This window comes from Delphinus delphis, chromosome 9 (genome assembly GCF_949987515.2).
Source record: "Delphinus delphis chromosome 9, mDelDel1.2, whole genome shotgun sequence".
NCBI classification, from domain to species: Eukaryota; Metazoa; Chordata; class Mammalia; order Artiodactyla; family Delphinidae; genus Delphinus; species Delphinus delphis.
This window is the reverse complement of record NC_082691.1, coordinates 33,313,143-33,333,397: the sequence shown is the minus strand read 5'-3', so window position 1 is coordinate 33,333,397 and position 20,255 is coordinate 33,313,143. Positions and strand designations below refer to the sequence as shown.

The 20,255-nt window shown below is 39.7% G+C and overlaps 1 protein-coding gene across 1 annotated transcript in view; it reads right to left on the bottom strand.

The window, feature by feature from the left end:
* The window catches only part of RAPGEF5 (Rap guanine nucleotide exchange factor 5), a 219,151-nt gene that overhangs the window by 32,393 nt on the left and 166,503 nt on the right, over positions 1 to 20,255 (bottom strand). The window contains exons 12-18 of the mRNA XM_060020399.1: positions 15,524 to 15,602; positions 12,904 to 13,048; positions 11,431 to 11,528; positions 9,448 to 9,478; positions 8,429 to 8,507; positions 5,623 to 5,772; positions 1,964 to 2,061 (exon numbers count right to left, since the gene is read on the bottom strand). Of these exons, the coding sequence (XP_059876382.1) occupies positions 1,964 to 2,061; positions 5,623 to 5,772; positions 8,429 to 8,507; positions 9,448 to 9,478; positions 11,431 to 11,528; positions 12,904 to 13,048; positions 15,524 to 15,602 (680 nt within the window). The remainder of the gene's footprint in view (positions 1 to 1,963; positions 2,062 to 5,622; positions 5,773 to 8,428; positions 8,508 to 9,447; positions 9,479 to 11,430; positions 11,529 to 12,903; positions 13,049 to 15,523; positions 15,603 to 20,255) is intronic.

Here is a 20,255-nt window from a genome sequence, read left to right as displayed (position 1 = left end):
TCTCAGGAATTGGTCTGGCTAGATTGGGACCAGATGGAGACCAGGCTGCACTGCAGACATTCAAAGAGCCACGAGTTGGGAAGTAACACAGATCTCTGCTTAGTAATTTGGAGGTGTAAGGGTATTTTCACTTGGCTTTTTATCCCTCCTACTTTCTCCCTAAATGTGCCCCTTATCCTGGCACTGCCCTCTAGTTACTCAGGTAGTCCACTGCCCTCTCCAAGAAACACTTTCTATTTCTCTATTCCATTCATTCAGGGCTATGATTCCTGCTTTCCACGAAGGCTAATCTATGCACAAGCACAGTGGATATGAGTGGTTTCACATGTTATCCTTCCCATACAATGTTCCATTTCAACTGAAATCTTTTGGAGATGAAATCACCTAAACTTTGATTCCAATGGGAAATTTTTAGGTGGTGCAAAAAGCTGGTGGGGGAAGCATCCGAGTACAGGATAGCATCTGGCTCAACTTGGAATTCACAGCACCTGTTTATCCCACAAGACACTGCCCCAGGCCTGCCCTCTACTCTTCTGAGGCCCTCGACCGCAGCAGAAGAGCGCTCTGGGAGCGCACACGAGGGAACCGCATGAGGGGTCTGTGTGTGGCGGGTGAGGGCTGGGGGGTGGGAGACAATTAGAGTGTGGATCCTTCCATCACCAGGAGCCTAGGGCAACTGCATATTAGATTCTCCTCCTTCACAAGGTGCGGGGGAGGGCGGCGGGCAGTCACATCAATCTCATTATCTACTCAAAGATGTTGTGCAGCATCCTGTCTGTCAAGTTCCACTGGTGGAATTACATCGTGTATAGACACAGGCCTGGTGATCTGCAGAAGGACATCCAGCAACGGGAAATCCCAAGTAAGACAAAGGGTTTCCCTCTCCTTTTCTCCCTCACGATGTACAAGGAGGAAGGTGCAGGAGCTCCAGAGTCAAATATAACTGGAATGAAATCCTAGCCCTCTCCCTGGCTTGGCTGTGGGAAGCTAGAGTAAGTCACTCAGCCTCTCTGAACTTCACAAGGTTAGCAGGAAGGTTAAATGACATACTGTATGTAAATTACCTAGTACATACGTGTCTGGTAGAAAGTGTGAAGATAACAGTGACTCATGTCATTATGCTAGCTTGATATCTTGCAGATAATTTTACATAAGATACTTTTATTATAAGCAGTTTTGGTTAACCCACATGGTATACAGATTCCTCCATTATATATACAACAGGAGCCAGATGGAAAGACCCATCCTTGTGATGACTCCATGGGACAGACCAGGACCATAAGTCTGGATGATACAATCACGACCTGATACAGCCCACTTTTTATGGGCAATGGATCTGAGGCCTGACCCTACCGTTGAGAAAGCAACCATGAGACCGAGGTTTTTAGGAACAACAACAAATCATCTAGTTAGGCGTAAGTGTTCTTAAATTTAGGACGGAAAATAACATACAGTGTGCGTTCTATGTTTCTTCATACGCTTACACTTCAGTGGCATCTGACGTTGCACGGTTAGGTGCCATTTTACACAGGGAAGGGTAACCGTCCACCCTTCCTTCAAAGGAATGGCTCACTCAAAGTGGACCCAGTGGACAGGAACTAAGGACAGAGTCTCTTTCCCTTTAAATCCACACAGGATGCGTTCCTCAGCCTAACCTCCATATAGCCGCCAAAAAAGAAGAATGGAATTAAGATTCCATCAGAGAAAGAGTCACATCTCTCAAATCCCTTGTTTCACAGGGACTCAGAGAGAAATAGCGTTTGACTTAGGAGGGGTTGAGAGTCCCTAAAGATGGGCCTGCCTTTGATTTGCAAACGCAGTGTTGTTTGAAAAGTGTATTGTTGACTACAGGAGGAAACAGCTTGATGTATTTTTCTAACATTCATTTTCAAACATACAAATACATGGTCTCAGTCTGACGTGTGGGTCTGTGTGTTTCAAGTACAAGGCTAAAGGTACTCACCAAAGTGTCAGCCAGGTCTTTCCGGTAGACATATATCCGACCAGATGCTTCAAGGGACTTGGAGATGGCCAAGTCATTTGGCTGAAGTTCATGCTTTTCTTTATTTACAAAAAAGAGTAATTAGAAACACAAGAACACCTAGTAGGCATTCACAGTACATCTAAAGAGTGAAATTTGCCAAAGAAAAATATTTAAAAATAAATGGGATGTGAAGTAGATTTAATTCAGTTCTGCACATGCTATACAATGATACCAGAAGATCAATGCTCAGAATCCATAAAGAGGTACCCTCTGCAATTAATTCTTAAAATATTTAGTCATTCTTTACACAGAACAGCTTAGGGAAGAAAGTAAAATTCATTCACAATCCCATCACTCTAAAGTAACCATATGATAGTAATATTGGTAACAGTTGAGTATATTTCCATCCTGATCTTTATGCAAATATGTGTGTGCACACATGTACATACGGTCAAAATTATTATTTATATGTTTGCATTAATAATCACTATAGATACATGCATTTGTAATTATTCCTTATGTGGTTTTATATTCCTATTTTAATTACTTACCCACTTGTCAAAATTATTTAGAATGTCATGTCATGTGTAACTGGTTATATAACTGTCTATTATGCCATCATTTAATCTTTCCTCTGTTGTTGAACATTTAATGGTTTCCAGTTTTTTTGGTCATATAAATTAGATGGCAAGAACCATGCTAAATACTAGCACAGGGACCAGCACATAACAGGGGTTTGATAAATGGGATCTCTTATTACAGCAGCCATATATATACTGCCAAAGTCAACATCTTTGTGCATAAATCTTTGGCTGCTTATAGATGAGTTTCTTAAGACAGATTCCCAGTAGTGGAATTCCTAGGTCAAAGCGAAGGAACATTTTTAAAGTTTTTGATACAAGCTGCCAAACTGCTTTCCAATTCTTACACCCACCAACGCTCACCATTCCTTTGAATAAGTTTACTGTTTTGCTAAAATCAAAAATAGATTCTCGGTTTACTTTGTATTTCTTGACTACTAGTAAAGGTGAATATTTTCATCTATTTTTTTTCATCTATTCTACTTCTATTTTATTCCCCTATTGTTCCTGTCCTTTGGCCATTTTTCTACCATAGTTGGACTCTTATATAACACAATAGGCTTCTCATAGAAAAACGTCCTCCCCCCACCTACAAGATGCAGACGGGAATCGACCAAAGTGATACTCAACTTTATTCCACTGTGACATAATCAGCCTCTCCTAAGGTAGCCCTCCAGTTACCCAGCATGGTTGGAAATACAATATGCCACATCTCTTTTTCTAGATAATCAGTTCGAGCGCCAGATTTTGTTTTGAACATTTCTGTTTGATACAGAGTACACAAATGATACTCGAATACATTCTTTATGGCCCAGCACTGCAAAGATAAGTAGTATTTGTCATGTCGGCCTGTTGACGTCGGCAGTAAATGGTCCCACATGGCCGGGCTCTGACGTTCTTCTATCTCCTCCCTCTTTAGCTACAATTTCTTGCAACCCTCTGTGTGCCCATATATACCTTAAATCTGACTTTATAAGAGCCATTCTGCATTTGCTATGGAATTTGCATTCTGCAAATGCCATGGCTTTCAGACAGTAATTTTTCCATTTGCTAAGAAGTGTTTTTCTTACTTTCAGATTTGTCACTACACCATGAACAATGAAAAGTGATAGGATTTTAAGCTCTGAGTAACTGGGTAGGTTTCTGTTACTACATACATATATACCTAACTTGGGTACAAAACAGCTGGAAACCTACTGAAAGCTGTGAGGGTAATAATACCAGTCCTTTTAGAAAAGTCCACAAAACCTACAACATGGCCAATATCTCTAAACTTCTTTTAACAAAAAGAAAATAACTGTAGATCTCACTGTCATTTCATTTTGATGTAGCATTTAAAACATTTATTAAAAATTACGTAACTGGAGCAAGGAATACATTAAGCTCTGTGGGCTTTTTTTCTTCATAAGAACATTATTGCTTGGTGGATGTGAAGCTGCAGGCAGAAAGGTTCTTAACAGACGAAACTACTAATGGATGGAAAATGACGGCATATTTCCAAACCTGTGAGATAATTCCAGAGATAAACTGATATTGCTAGTGATGATTCGCTATGAGTCTATACACATTAGAACGACAGATGAATCTAATAGAGTGTAAAAATCGTATTTCACAGCCATCAAATAGATATTGGGTAGTAAAAGACCCACTCATTAATTCCCAGGTTCACGTGTGGCCCTGGGCCGACTCTGAGTCAGCCTCCAAGGGGGTGTGGGTCTCAGCTGTGCCACCAGGGTCTCTCAGGGTCCTTCTTTCTCCAGCACCTTCTGTCTGCATGGGGACCCAATGATTACTTTCTGTTATGGTATTGCCTTGAGAGGCAAATGCTGATTTTGATGAAGTTTAATACTGTTTAGAATCATGTAATATCCTTGGTCACTTAAAATTAATATACAAATATCATATTTATCTGGAATACCTAATATATTTTATTAAACATTCAACTACTCCCTGATTAAAATTCATGTAGTCCACATGTTTCTGAAATTTTTGCTCTTTTTCTTTAGAGAATGTTTTGATGGGAGGCACAACGCTCAGGGAGAGGAAGGAGTGCCTCACTTAACTAGGACAGGGGAGATGGGCTGTATTTGTTTGAATATGTAATCAACTAGCTTGTAGGCCCATTTTACCTGCCTCTGAGTCACAAAGCGAAAGAGGCAATGTTCCATCACATAATGCTTTTGCATCAAGTACAATACATTCTGATCTTCTTCTCCTGACTCTAGAATGGTAACAAAGGGTAAACAGGAATGCCCTTTATCTGCTCCCCCCTCCCCGGCCCGCCCCATCTCTGGCTGGTTAGTTTACACAGTACTCCCATTTTTCAACTACTGGGACTAAGTCACTTTCTTTGTATTTTTCTCAGGGTTAATGAGATATTAAATAAAGATCGTAAGCCAAAAAAGGAGGCCAGTGACACTGAGATCTGACAGGCTCCAGTGAAAACGCAGGGGTCTGTTCAGGTCTCACAGATCAATAGTATCAGCTTGTAATCTGTGTGATCTTATTCAAAACAGACAATAAACCATTCTCTGAGGATAAATAAGGCCCAACAGAGGCAAAAACTATAACCAGGGCTCCCTCCCCACGTCTGCCTGAAGGAACACTGCCTGTGAGCTTTCGGCTTATTGTACAGTTTTTATTTCCTTCAACAGGGAGTCTTTAAGTATTAAACTGTCAGCCAGCAAAAAGACTAGTTCAAGGCTGCCTTTCTTTTTTCTTCGGAAAGTAATTTCATCCTTTAGCAATTTCCCAAGTTAATTTAAATATGAAAACAGAAGGCTTATCTAGAGTACAAAATATGTAAAGCTTTATAATATATTTCAAAACACTGGCGCGCCTCTCTGCTCAGTTCTTGGGGAGGAAATTCAGCATCCAACGGTACCCAACTGTTGTCATGGAAACACCTCTGGTAGGTGGCTTCTTCTTGTTAGAGTGCTCATCCAGCTGCAGACCCAGAAGGGACGCGCTGCACGTCTACTCCATAAAAATGTCAACTCTCTCCTTCTGGAGGCAATCCAGTGAAAGATTAATATTCAAAGACAGAAAATAATTTACCCCCAGAGAACGTGACGGCTACCAGAGCCAGATCCTCTTCCGCATGCTGGATCTTTTCCGCCACCACTCTCAGGATCTCTTGGGCTGTACTGGAAACTTTTGCCTTCACGCTGACATAGGAGTGCTCCGTGATATACACGTGACAGAAAACTGCATGAGGTGAAAGAACTGTGAGTAGACAGAGAACAGCTGTGGCCATGAGGTACAGACGTTTCACCCAAATCGAGGCACCCGCCACACTATTCCCTGCAGTACAGAGCAGACACAGCTAGATTTACATATATATGTGTGCACACGGGTGCCTGAGGGCACAGCAATGCGAGCCTGCACACACGTGAGACGGAGACGTGATAAAGCTGCTGAGCAAGGTGGAGTAGTGCTTAAGCATCCCATACTGTAGCGAGAGACCCACATCACGCAAAAGCGTCTGCTCAGGGTAGAGGCAGCCTGGCCACAACACAGTGGGATCTGTGCAACAGGGACTAGACTTCGGAGTCCCTTCTGTGAGGGTTACTGTGATCTCCCAAAGCAGTCTATTAAAGCGTCTAATTCAAACATTTTTGTTGTACACTTCACCTCTGGACAGGCACAGTGGCTCAGTAAAGACCACCACATTTTGTTATTTGAATTCTCATAAGCTTATCTAAAAAATCTGTCACTTGCTATGGTTTTTGGCTTCAGCCTTCCTGCTCGTATAAGAATGAACCTCCGCGTGCCGCCCCTCCACCCATATCAAGGTGGTAGTGAGTTTAGTTTTCAAATGGAGGTCACATTTCCAGCCTTTTTAATTTCCTTCTTCTTGTCTGTGGTGCTAATCATTATTACTAGGACATTATCACTATCAGGGTGAATGGGCCCTGGAAACAATGTTTCTTTATGATTTAATAGCAGAAACTGTAGCAATGGAAATAACTGACACGTTATTTGCCTCTTGTATCAGCCATTCTGAATGTATAAAACATCAGCTTCTTTACTAAAGACAGAAGGACAATAATATACTTATTCTTCTCTTCTAGATTGCAAAAAAAAAAAAAAAAGGGGAGTGCAGGTCCTAGAGAAATTTCATATGCAATTTAAATGCACCACAGAACTAAACCCAGGAATGTTTGCACAGAAATGCGAATGAAGCAAGAGACAAACTAGGGGTTCACTAGTACAAACCTGAAAGTAAACACGCCACCAAGAGGCACTGACAGTATTTTGTTTTGGGTTTGGTTGGGTGTGTCACTAAAACCGTAGCATCTAACAAATAGCTGTTTTATGTGTTGTCAACAGACTTGTGAGAGACAAAATGTTTTTATCCTTCCTCAAAAAGACGGAATTCTGGAGCAAGGCAGAGCTGCAGTCTACAAACTACTAAGTGTGAGGAAAGTTTACAGCCTGCTCAGTAAGATGATGAACAAAAGGAGGAGGGGGGAGGTCTTGAAATACTCAGATTCTTTGAAACTCAGCTTGGAAGATTATACAATTAATTGTAAGACAAATGGGAAAGGAAGGTCAGCAAGTGAGAGATGAGGAGGTGAGGTCATTCCATTTGTTCCTCCACTTGGTACAGGTGACACTATGACCCAACGAGTGCCATCATGTTTGGTTATACACAAACAATGGAACACAAGAGGTATCCTGTGACATTTTGTTGTTTAAACATTCAATAAGTTGAATAAATATTCAACGTCCACACTTAAAATTTCAGCGCTGTCGGGAAAGGCGAATTAAAAGAGAAAGTCTCCAAGTCACAATAGCATGCACATTTGAATTGCTGTGTTTCCCAGCTCTGCCCCTGACTCAACCTTTATCTAAACAGGAGGAAACCACTTCCAGTTCCTTTATAAAACAGTAATGTAGCAAAGCATGCCAGGGGCTTCTCTGGTGGACCAGTGGTTAAGAATCCGCCTGCCAATGCAGGGGACATGGGTTCCATCCCTGGTCCGGGAAGATCCCACATGCCGTGGGGCAACTAAGCCCATGCGCCACAACTACTGAGCCTGTGCTCTAGAGCCCGCGAGCCGCAACTACTGAGCCTGGCTGCTGCAACTACTGAGGCCCGTGCGCCTAGAGCCCGTGCTCCACAACAAGAAAAGCCACCGCAATGAGAAGCCCGCGCATCACAACAAAGAGTAGCCCCCGCTCGCCGCAACTAGAGAAAAGCCTGCGTGCAACAACGAAGACCCAACACAGCGAAAAATAAATAACTTAATTAATTAAATTTAAAATAAAAAGTACATCAGCACCTTCAGAGTGTTACAGAGGTGTCTCCCCTGCACTGATGGAGCAGCCCTCTTCAGGGTGCGTCACGAGCCCTTTTGCCAGCAGCACTGATTGAGGACACACTGGACGTGTGGCACTGCCCGGCAGGGCCTTGCCTTGGAGGAGTTTCGACTGCACATCCTTCCTTTCATTATTTTCTCCAAGATTTTCTTCTCTAAATCTCAGGGACTGACTCAGCCAAAGCCCTGCACGGTGGCTTTAAGGGACTTTCCAGTGAGTCACAGGCGATGGGCTGACAGCAGGGGAGAAGGCAGCCAAGGGGAAAGGTTGCTTTTCCAGTCCATTTTGCACATCTCCCCAAGAACGCAGGGGGCTCTTTGCAGTCTCCTTTCCCTACCTGGGACAGTACTCTGTGATAAAGAAAACTGTAACGCCCACAGCAAGAGAAGAAAAACTATCACTGTGGATGCTAACATGCGTGTCTTAGGGGTGTGGCAGCTAGAAAGGGTTAAAGGCAGGCTGATGTGTTAAAGTTGGAGAATGATGGTGATTAGCTGCTACTCCACCTGCCCCAGAGCCTTGTTCAAACCATACTCACTTTCCTCTGTTTCCGTCACAGTTCCTCTATGCTGGAGCCAGTTCTCCTTAAGACTGAATTGGTGGAAAAGGGCTTTATTCTGCAAGAAGGGAGAACAAGAACAATGAATGAATGTATTGCTGCCCTTTGGAAAACCAGAGCTGTTTGCAACATGTTCCAAAAGAGCGTGCCAATTTTTTTTTTTTAATATGAAATCCACCCATCTAATCTTAGATGAATAAACTGGGAGCGGCCTCAATTAATGCACGTGGAGGTGGAGAGTCTGAGCAACATGATAGACCTCGGCCAAGGGAAAAAGCCCCCCAAATGATTCTCTGCAACATGCCGGAGAATATGGGCGTGATATTTAACACTCGCTACTACAAACATCCATAGCTGCTTCTCCTGAGAGAGACATGGTTTCCCCATCCCAACAGCAACCTTGCTTTTGGATAAAGCCACGTCGAGATGGTTTCACACTTCTGCTGTAGTGCAGTGACTTGCTTAAGAGAAACAGGTACGTGATCCATTATGATTATCCATCACCTGATATATCAGCTCCTGCAAAACTTGTGCCTGACATCTCATTTAGCATTTCCCCCCAAGTTGAAGAGGAAACACATTCATTCTGGCTACCATCTCTCTTTCTGGTGGGTTGAAGGGTTCCAACCTTCTTCTTACAAGACTTCCTTACTCTTGCAGGCAAGAGTCTTGCATAGACGGTTTTCTATCTTTATATCAATGACTAAAAATCATATTTATATCATCCTGGGGATGTTGGGGAAACTCTGAGTCTCCAAAACGCACCACAAGAATTCAGAATGTCATAAAGTCTAGGGCACCTGGCTGAAACTGCATCTGCACAAGCACAGGGAAAGCTAGGTGAGGTAGGAGTGGGGAGGCAAGGTGCAGCCCCCGGCTCCCCACCTGGCCCTCCTCTGCTAGAGGCAGCGTTCATTAATTATGAAGAAATACCAAGTGGGCCAAGGCCAGGCCTCCAAACCAGATCACCCCGTTTCAGACAGAAGGGGCTGCCTTACCTTCCTTTGTGGTGAATATTCATCTACAGTGCTGAAAGGAAAAGGACAAGACATCAGTCTTTGTCTCAAACCCAGAATAGTGTAGTGATTGTCACAGAGACTCCTTTTCAGGCAGCGGGCAGAGGTTTTTGCTTTTCAAAAAGATAAAACACACAGTATTCACTAGTTTACTATGCATAACACACTTGACACTGGGCTCTGGATTTCCAGTGAACCAGGAAGAAAAGAAGCTATTTATTCAACAGGTATATTTTGCTTTCTACCCATAGAAACTGAGCATTGAGGAAAGAACTGGATTTATTTCCACAGAAACTCTAAGTTTTCTCACATGTGGCTAGATTTTCGGTGAAATTATTGTTCTTTAGATAGCTAAATAAGTCAGCCAACACAGATCTTTTCCAGGATGTTTCTATGTGTGGTGGAACTGGGGGATCTTCTGCAGGTCCCCAGCTCAAATCTTATCCCAGAATCTAGAGATACTTCACCTTGTACCAAAGACGCAAGAATCATGTCTTAGACAGTTTTCTTACTTAAATCTTTTATTTCCCAGTTTTATGTAAGTTTTTAAATGGAATGTATTAAATTCCATTTATTTATTTAATGCATTTAAATGTGTACTAAACCAGAATTAAATTTTCCCAACTGTAAGAAGGCCTGCCTTACAGCATAGATCAACTTCCATGTAGGGGATTATTCTGATGTAAAGGTTTCTTTCTTTTTCTTTTTTGCTTCATTTGTTTGTTCATATTTTCATACTAGTCTTAGGCTACCGAAATTGATTACAGTGTAGACTGTGATAAAAGATGACCACCAAAATTCACAACATTCATTTCTAACACCTTGCCCCTCATTTCTGAATTTCTAAATGTGCGATTTTCCTGATTGGGACTAAGGTTTATACATAATTTGTTTGCACCCTAAAGTTCTTTATATAGCCTTTACTAAATAGATCTCCCTTTACTAAAATTAAGTCAGGCTTTAAATCTCAAATCGATAATCTGAGAGGCCTGAATTAACATTTTCTATGAGAAGTGACTGCTGAAATCTTAATAGAAGTTTTTCACAACTTAACAACAGATGTGTTTTATGTTTAAAAAGTAGAAACGACATTGTAAATCAGAGAACAATTTTTCCCTTCAGATTAACTTTGCAGCTACATCTGAAAACTGAATAATGACTTGATGTTTTTTTTTTTTTCGCGGTATGCGGGCCTCTCACTGTTGTGGCCTCTCCTGTTGCGGAGCACAGGCTCTGGACGCACAGGCTCAGCGGCCATGGCTCACGGGCCCTGCCGCTCCGTGGCATGCGGGATCCTCCCGGACCGGGGCACGAACCCGTGTCCCCTGCATCGGCAGGCGGACTCTCAACCACTGCGCCACCAGGGAAGCCCTGACTTGATGTTTTCATTTACCAAAATTAATAAGAAGAGTTAGTGGTAAATCAGAGTAAAGTTAGGTATTAGAAATATGAAAGACTAATGATGGACACCTCAGTGATACACCTTGGATATGACAAAAGTCACTGAATAAATGCTTTCCTTTAAGTTTTCTGAATTGATAAAGAAACTTCAGGGAATCCATAAAACTGAACTTTAAAAATGCACCATGACTTGCTGGGACCTATTTATAAAACGTTTTTCCTATTCATTAGAGATAGCTATGAGCTCCCCCAAATGACAAGTTAAATATTTACACTTTTAAAACTAAATAATAATTTATTAGTTAATTGTTCTTATGTACCCAGACTGTCGTGGCGCAGTTTGTTTCTACCATACCAAACAGGGTTAAAAAAAAAAATAGCCAATAAGCTTGATTTAGTGTTCATTCATCTTGAGATATAAAAACAAATATTTACTACTGGAGAACCTAAGGAATCAAGATAAATCTCAGATTCAAAATGTTCCAAATGGTACATATGAGACACCCCCAATTCTATCACATGTGCTGCTTTCTTTGACTAACTGTGATGAGGAAAATTACTTACTGACGACGGTGCATTCCAAGTATCTTTTGAAATTCTTTCAGTTCTTTTTCAAGTATTGGGTATTCATATACATCATCCAGTACATTTCTGTATATGGTCTGGGGGAAAAAGAAGATTTCAGCTTAATTGGTTTGATGCCTATTTTGTAAGGATTAAGATTCATAGAGTGGTTAACCTGCTCAGGGAAATAAGTGGAATCCAGAACAATGCTGGGGGTTAAACCAGGCACCAATGAGATCCTGAGTGGGATTCCACCTCCTAGCCCCTCGCTCAACTGGTGTGGCTCTGTGGAAGCTTTTAAAGGCTATAGGTAGGGAATGGTGGAAACTTAAAAGAGATCTCTGGCTGGCTACTCAAAACTTCCATGCCTGTTCTAAATTTTTAGAAATAATATCCACATAACCATTTGGGAGTGAAAAAATCCATTGAATTAAACTACCCAGTTGATTTGAAAATAACATTAGTTTAGTCAGAGACTTGATTTAAACCAGTTTTTAACTGGATGTCTAAGTGATATCTGAATTTTGAAATCAAAGTGATTTCCTTCATGAAAGGCAAAATCAGTTTAGATACTTGCCTATGCTGAAATAGAACTCTTCCCTGCTCAAATTCCACTGTACCCCTTCTCTGTGTTAACTTGCACAGCTAATACGGTTCTGGTGGCCAAAAGAATCCAACTGTTTACAAGCCATCTCCAGAGAATCATCGGTATTGAAAAGATACTGCAGCCTACTAATGATTGGACACATATATCAGCTTATCCAATTTCAAATATAAATCTAGGTTAGTATCTATTTTATAGGTTATCATTGCTCTAATGTCTCAAAATATACCAGGTCCTGAAAAGGTTTCATAATGTATACATTGTCACTATAGGTTTTAAATGATAAATGTTTTATCCCATTATTGTAGATATGGGAATTGTTAGTTTAAAGTTATAATACATTTCAACATATTAAACAGCATCAAGTTTTAAAGTATCTTTTATTTTACGTTCCTTAATTATTTCATTTGCAGCCAAAATTCCCATGACTTATATAAAATAAATAACCTTAAATGAGTGACGATAAAACTTGCCTTCTTCTATGTGAGGAATATCAGGCTTCAGAGGTCAAAACCAATTAATACTTTGAATCATAACTTCAATATTACAAACAAGTTAGATGACTGTAACCTACGAATGAGATTTTTGTTTTTGTTTTTGTTTTTTTACAGTACGCGGGCCTCTCACTGTTGTGGCCTCTCCCGTTGCAGAGCACAGGCTCCGGACGCGCAGGCTCAGCGGCCATGGCTCACGGGCCCAGCCGCTCCGCAGCATGTGGGATCTTCCCGGACCGGGGCACGAACCCGTGTCCCCTGCATCGGCAGGCTGACTCTCAACCACTGCGCCACCAGGGAAGCCCACGAATGAGATTTTTGAAATGAGTCATTTGGCATAAAAGAATTACTCAATAACTGGATGTTTTACATTACCTTTAAAAACATTTTTGAATGTTCATCTTCATGTAACCAGTCTTTGTACAGAGCAATCCACTGGGAAACAAGATGCAAGACCTTCCGTTTCCGACAAGGAACATCTGAGTTTTCTTCTTTGCCTTGATACTTCTTAGCAGAATAGGTGCAAATGGTTAAGGAAATTACATTGTTGCAAGTAAAAAATGTGAAGAGATCCGTTTATTCTTGCTTTCACAAACTATGCTAAGGCACATTTTCCAAAAAATCTACAAGTACCTGAATATGCAGGAAGAAAAGAATATGTGTAGGGAGCGTAAAAGGTGTGCACTGAAGAGGGTAAGCCCAGGAAAACGATTTACATAACATGGTGGCAGGCCATGAGGATAAAGACTGGACGACAGAACTGACAGCTGCTGACATAGCTCCACAGGCAGCATGGGTTAATGCCACCTCCAAGAGACCCTAGGTGGCCCATTAATCACAAGAGATTAAGGCTCCAAAAGATCTGGCCTCACTACATAGGTGGACACTGTTTCCATAAAAGTTAGATCAGAACGGGGCCAGATATACTTTGATCATCAGAAATTCACATTCTAAAGTAGCGCCAAATGAGCACAGATTTCTGGAGCATAACTTGTGATATGATTCAAATGCTCACCCTAGGAATTTATGTGAAAAAAAAAAAGAAATGGATAAGCGTGCAAATGTAAGTAAAAAAGGGCTGCTAATTTTCATTTTCACTGGAATAAAAAAATATTAAATAGGAATAACCTAAATGCTTCAACCATTAAGGACAGTTAAATAAATGACTGCATATCCACTTAAAGGGCTTTTCTATGGCCATAAAACTGATGGTCCAGCACTATATTTACAGACACAAGACATGCACAGTATACTGTTAAGTAGGAAAGCAAGTAAGAAAAGTATACGTTAGGATCACCCATTTCTATTAACTATGTTTATTTATATATTCATTACCTGGAAAGATATATACTGATAGTTAACAGTGGCTTCTTAAGGTAATGAGATTTCAGAGAACATGAATTATTTTTATTATACTTATAAGCATTTCCCAATTTGTATACAATGACTATGTATTAACTATGCTGTTAAAATTATATAAAAATAACAACCTCAAAGGCAACATGCTTAAAGCCTTAGGAATGAGACAGAAGCTTGGCGCTTTCCAAAACAACCTAGCATTTTTGCCCCCCAAATTATCATTCTGAGTATCTTGGACACACTGAAAAGTTAGCTAGAAATAGAAAATGCTATGATACCAAACACAGGTAGGTTTTGGGGTTACTGGACAGGATTCTCTATTCTTCAATGCTGATATATAATTGCAAAATAGGAATCAATTTTGTATCAGGCTTTGTAACTATTTTAAAACAAAATTCAGTCACTGTCTCCCCAACCTGCAAAAGGACATCAAGGACTGAATGGATAAAAAAGATGTGGTACATATATATACAATGGAATACTACTATACATATATATATATATATATATATATATATATATATATATATATATATATATGAAAAACTGAATCACTTTGCTGTACAGCAGAAATTAACACAACATTGTAAATCAAATATACTTCAATAAAAAAATAAAATAGGGGAGAAAAGTAATAGCTAACCCTGAACATTTTAGAATGGCTATATCTGGAGAAAAAATACTTATAATCCTTGTTATGTCACCATAAAATTAAAGCAACTAACTCAGGAAAAAAAAAAGTACATCAAGGACATCTGATTTCTTTGATTTCTACCTGTGAAACAAACTCAAGCAAACACAAAAAGAATCTATTAAAGTATCTATTTCTTCTAGTTTTTCTCTTGAAAGGCATAATATAAAGATTTATCTTACATTATTTCCACTTATGCAAATGTTCTTTTCCCCTTTTCCTGTAACTATCATGGCTTGACTAATGATAAAGAAAAAACTCTTCCTTAAACATTGTGAGGCAAGACACTCGTTCGGAAACTTTGAGTGCCTTTCCTTGGCATGGCTTTCCGGCCTTTGATCTGTTGCAACTCTTCTAGTTAGTGTATGCAATCCTAAAGCCTCCTTAACTGGTCATCAACCTTCTAATCACATCCATCATCCTAAGAGAGCATGCCCTGACAAAGCTCTGAAACGATGACAGTCGATTACGGGGATAAGACCTCCCAAGTGGGGAATCCTTGTCTCCCCCGGGGATACTTGCCCAGAAACACACACTCACATATGTATGTTTTCCCATCACATGGTCTGGCACTAACTGACTGATTGTCTTCTAACCTCAGTTATCGCCAATCCACTCAACCTCTTGACTCTGGTGTTTACCCAGCAGGCCAAATTCATCTCCAGATTCTAAAGTCTTGAGACGTAGGTTTGAAGAAAACATAATATCGACAGCACAATTTACCCACGACGTAGAACGTGAAAACAGCGGCTCTGCATTCATTTCCAGCTCCCCTTGCCTGGTCTGTTTCATTTCATCTTTCACCTTGGCTATCATGACATGAATATTTAACATAGCCACACTCTACCGAGGGGCTGAGTAAATGAAGAAAGGCAGTTCATTCCTAATGTGAGACATCTGTCTGAGAGGAAGCCGACACAGCATCCTGAAGTTAATGAAGGATATTGCCTCAAAAGCGCCTGGCACAAGTCGTCAGTTGTCATGAAGACCGTGTACGTGAGAAGGAAGTCATCAAGGAGGGTCTCTGCAAAGAAAGGAAAATAAACACAAGGTGAGCAAATCGGTGATAAGAGGGGCAGCTGCTTAGCCAGGCCCTGGAACAGTGTGCACAGAAGGAATATGACAAATGGTGGTGGCAGTGGGAGGGGTGAGGTTAGGGGAATTTTAGCCACAAAATACATGATTTAGTAAAGTTATTTTTTAAAACTCTTATAGAGAATGCCTCAAGCAATGAGATTTTTTTTATTACAAGGCTCTCTAAACATACAATTTTGTCACCTTTTTTTCCTTCCCTAAAACATCATCTATATTTTTGGGTATAGACGTTATGGAAAACCAATGCATAAAAAAAGTGCTTTTAAAAATAAATTTTATAAGATTTCTGAAGTATGCACTCCAGACCTACAGGGAATGATGCTTATATGTTCTAATAAATAAAGGCTTTCTGAAGCCATTTACCTAAGTCTAGGACAAGAACAATGGATAAGAAAATCCAGAGGACACACGTCAGGTTCCAAGGCCATTCACCTGTACCTCTCAAAAGCATCTGTAAGAAGTTGGGAAAGTGGTGAGTGATTTTCTTACTGTTGTGAAGAGAGGCAGAACTAAGTCCAGTTAAAAATGGAAAGAGAGGGCTTCCCTGGTGGCGCAGTGGTTGGGAGTCCGCCTGCCGATGCACGGGACGTGGGTTCGTGCCCTGGTCTGGGAGGATCCCACAGGCCGCGGAGCGGCTGGGCCCGTGAGCCATGGCCGCTGAGCCTGCGCGTCTGGAGCCTGTGCTCCGCAGCGAGAGGCCACAACAGTAAGAGGCTCGCGTACCGCAAAAAAAAAAAAAAAAAAAAAAAAAAGGAAAGAGAAAGCACGTAAAATGGATCATGACATACTCCCTCCTAATTCCTTTTCTAACTCTTCAACCAACAAAAACAGGTTCCACTGTTATTGCCTCTTTGCCTGAGTGTTCTTCGAAAAGTCCAGCTTACATATAATACGGAACTCCTGAACAGGCAAAGTGACCTCCAATAAAATTTCAAAAATGATAGAAAAGATCTACAGTCAGAATGCAAAGTAGACCTTTTGCTATAGTAGTCTTTAACCAATCTCCTTACCTTGAAATTCATTTAAAAATATTATGTAATTTTCATATCATTTACATTCTGGATATCAAAATTTTAGCTATTTGATATAGTAGAAAACTGTAAGAATAGTGAGCTTGTATCCTAAATAGCATTGATGCTCTCTTACACTACAAATGTGGAAACAGAAAGAACTGCCCAATACAGAATTCTATAGCTCTACGCTGAAGATTAGAAAAAATCCAGAATTTTAGAAATAACCAGCAACGTTTCTTTAAAAGTTATCAATGCAAAACAAAAGGCCGTGTTGAAGAACACAAAATTCTGATAAAAAGCGGTTGTGAATGACACCTACAGTCCTATATGAACTGCAGGGGTTAATTTATTTCCATGGTTTATTTATGCTGCAAAATATCAAGATAGTTCTGATCCAAACAGGTAAGTGGCTGAAAATGGTAATAGTTGACCAAAAAAGCTTGCTTTCTAGTGGCAAGAGGCCCTTACTTAAAATGAACCAGAGGTGTTAATGAAGCGTATTAGGTAATTTTTTTTCGAAGGTATTTATTTTTTTTATAATAGATAAGTATCAGTATTCCTCACTAAAAAAAATTAATTTGACAAATGGCACCTAAAATGTAAATTAAGCCTAAACTTATAATGTTGTATCACACTGTAGTATGTGAACAGTCACTGGTCTAACCCACTATTACTCTGTGGAAAAGCAAGTTCTCAAACAGATGTGCTTGGGCCTTGCTGGGCATATATTAAGCCCAGTACAGGAAAACTGGGAATGTGGCTGGTTGCACAACTGAATGTGAGTGGATATGCACAGGAGTCTGAATGTGAGTGGATATGCACAGCAGAGCTAGGAGCTCTCTACTGGAGTCCCTGTTTACGAAAGTTTCCAATCTATGCACAAAAAGGCAGAAGAAGCTTTATTGTAAAATCTACCCCCAAACGAGTTAACCTGGCAGCACAAGTTAATCACTGGCATCCTAGTGAAAAATTTGGAATGTGTATGTGAAATTTTGTGTCTCTTTCATTACAGTGTTTTATTTTTTATTTAATTTTTTTTTGGCCACACCTCCAGGCTTGTGGGATCTTAATTCCCTGGCCAGGGATCGAACCCATGCCCCCTGCAGTGGAACTGCGGAGTCCTAACCACTGGACCACCAGGAATTCCCTCATTACAGTTTTTTAAATAGTTGAAATTAAGGTCCAACAATGGCATAATGTCTGAACCCCTAGGATATTTTGGAATCCAACTTGAAAACTATCACTCTGGGATGCTACTAAACAGTTATGTTCACAAATTATAACATATCTCTGTACTAAACATGGTTGATGAGAATCCTTAGCTTCTCTGGTCTAATTGGAAATTAAGTCTTTTTTGCATTCAATGTTAGACACAGGCAGCAAGGACCATAGAGCAGCCTAGAACCTAGAATTGACTTCAGGCTTTCCAATGGGCCCTTACAGATTGGAACCCACAATATACAGAAACCACTGGGCGACGGCACTGAGAACCTCAGACAATTCAGCACGTAAAATTCTTGGTGTGACACTCAGGTTCAGACTCTTTGGGATGTTCTTACACGTAGCTAATTTAGTGAGGTGGGAAGTATTCTCTAGTCAAGATTTCCTCCATGAGTAGCTCAGATTAAAAAGAGCACCATTAACTTTGACAAAAGCATTCATTCCATTCTGGAAGAGCCTTAGATAATGAACTGAGTGGCTGTGAGAGTTTGGTTGGATGGTGGCAAAACCATTTGGCATTCAATTCAATTAATCAGCTCATATAAGATAATATTTTGTGGAGGGCTTTGACCCAGAAATGCTTATCTCCCCTAAGCTACTACCATATTTAATATTCATCAGCATTTATCTAATTATCTCTCTGCCATAGAAATATTAATTAAAATAAAAATAATGATGCTACATAAAAACATCTCCAGTTAAAAACCTAATGAATAGAATAGCTAAAAATCCAATGAATAGAACAGATTCCCAATACTCCTAACTCAAATCTTTCTCTAACTACCATATTGTTCTGAAATTCTTCTGTATACAAAGAGCTTTCCTTTATTCCTTTTCAACATTGGTATTTTTTTTTTTTTGCCGCATATGAAAGTAATTGAGTGATATACTCAAAACAGCACACTTCAAATAAAAGTGCATTTTATAATATCCATGCTTCAAAAAAGGCTGTCCCACTGCTATTTAGAGATATTTTTAGAACCACAATGGCTATATAAATGATCCCCTGAAGACTATTAGCCAACAATGGCCATTTAGAAAGACTAGCAAATCCACTGGCATCCACATTAAAACACTATAATTATCTATTATATTATATACTGCTTAATTAATAGTAATTTAAGACTCTAGGTAGAAAAGCACCTTTGTGTATAAAAACATCTTTCATTTAAACACATTCATCATTGCCATACAGACTAACACTCTGAATAAAAAGATGCATTCATTTTGATTTCTAGCTTAATGAATACCTAGGTATTAATGTACCAAAAACTTTTCTTTGAAATTCTATTCTTTAAATCCATCTCTAAATCTAATCCCAAATTCTTGGCTCATCACTGACAAAAATACTCAGCCATCCTTTTGGGAATACCCCTCTTCTTTCCCCAAATAACATAACATTTTGTAGTGGCTTTTTAAAATACAGGAATTACTCTTTGCAGTATAAAGTAACATGCTAATACCTATCAAAACTGGAGGGAAAATACTATTACAGTTTTAAGAACAATGTAACCTGAAATAAAATATATCAATATGCTGTCAAAATCTAGACTTGATAGAAATGGCTCTAAAATTCAGGTCTATAATTAGCCATAATGTTAATTAATACAGAACTTTTCCCTTTCATTTGTTACTGTTTTAACTTTAAGACATAAGAAAAGAATTATCTATTCTTATTTGATTTTACTTGAATGTATTTTTCTTATATGCATAAATTAAAAAATTTTCTCACTATCACTTTAAGTGTATCAAGCACTAAAAATTTCCATTTTATTTCTGCAAAATACAAGTGTTTCTAGAATATCCCAGAGTAGTGTCAAGGTGGAACGGTAATTGGTTTGGTACAGACTCTTTTTAAAGGTTTCTGTTATATAAATTTAATCAAATTAAAGAAAATGGTCTAAATGTTTCCAAAAGGTCTAAGCTTAATGCCTTTTGGGGGGGGGGGGAGGAGGTAAAAAAAGAAAAACCAAAAACATAAAAACGAACCCGGAAGCCTAGAAATCATAATGCATATAGGGTGACTTAGAAACAATTAGAGAAATCTACCTCGGTTATTTTTCAACGCTCGCCAGCAAAATGCACTGCCGTAATGAAACCACTCACCAGTTACAGTGAATTACCAAAAAGCAAATGAAAAGAGTTTTGACAGATAATTGCCCATAGGAGCCATTTAATCTAAGTAAGGCAATGTGAATATTCAACATTTCTCTACTAACTCATATCCCCTAAAGTACTGTTAGTAGTTTTGCTTCACCCACATTTCTACTTGAGATGCAATGAAATTTAAGGTGCTCTACAACATGCTCTACTTAACCTCTATTCCAAGGAGCCAAGAAAAGCTTTGT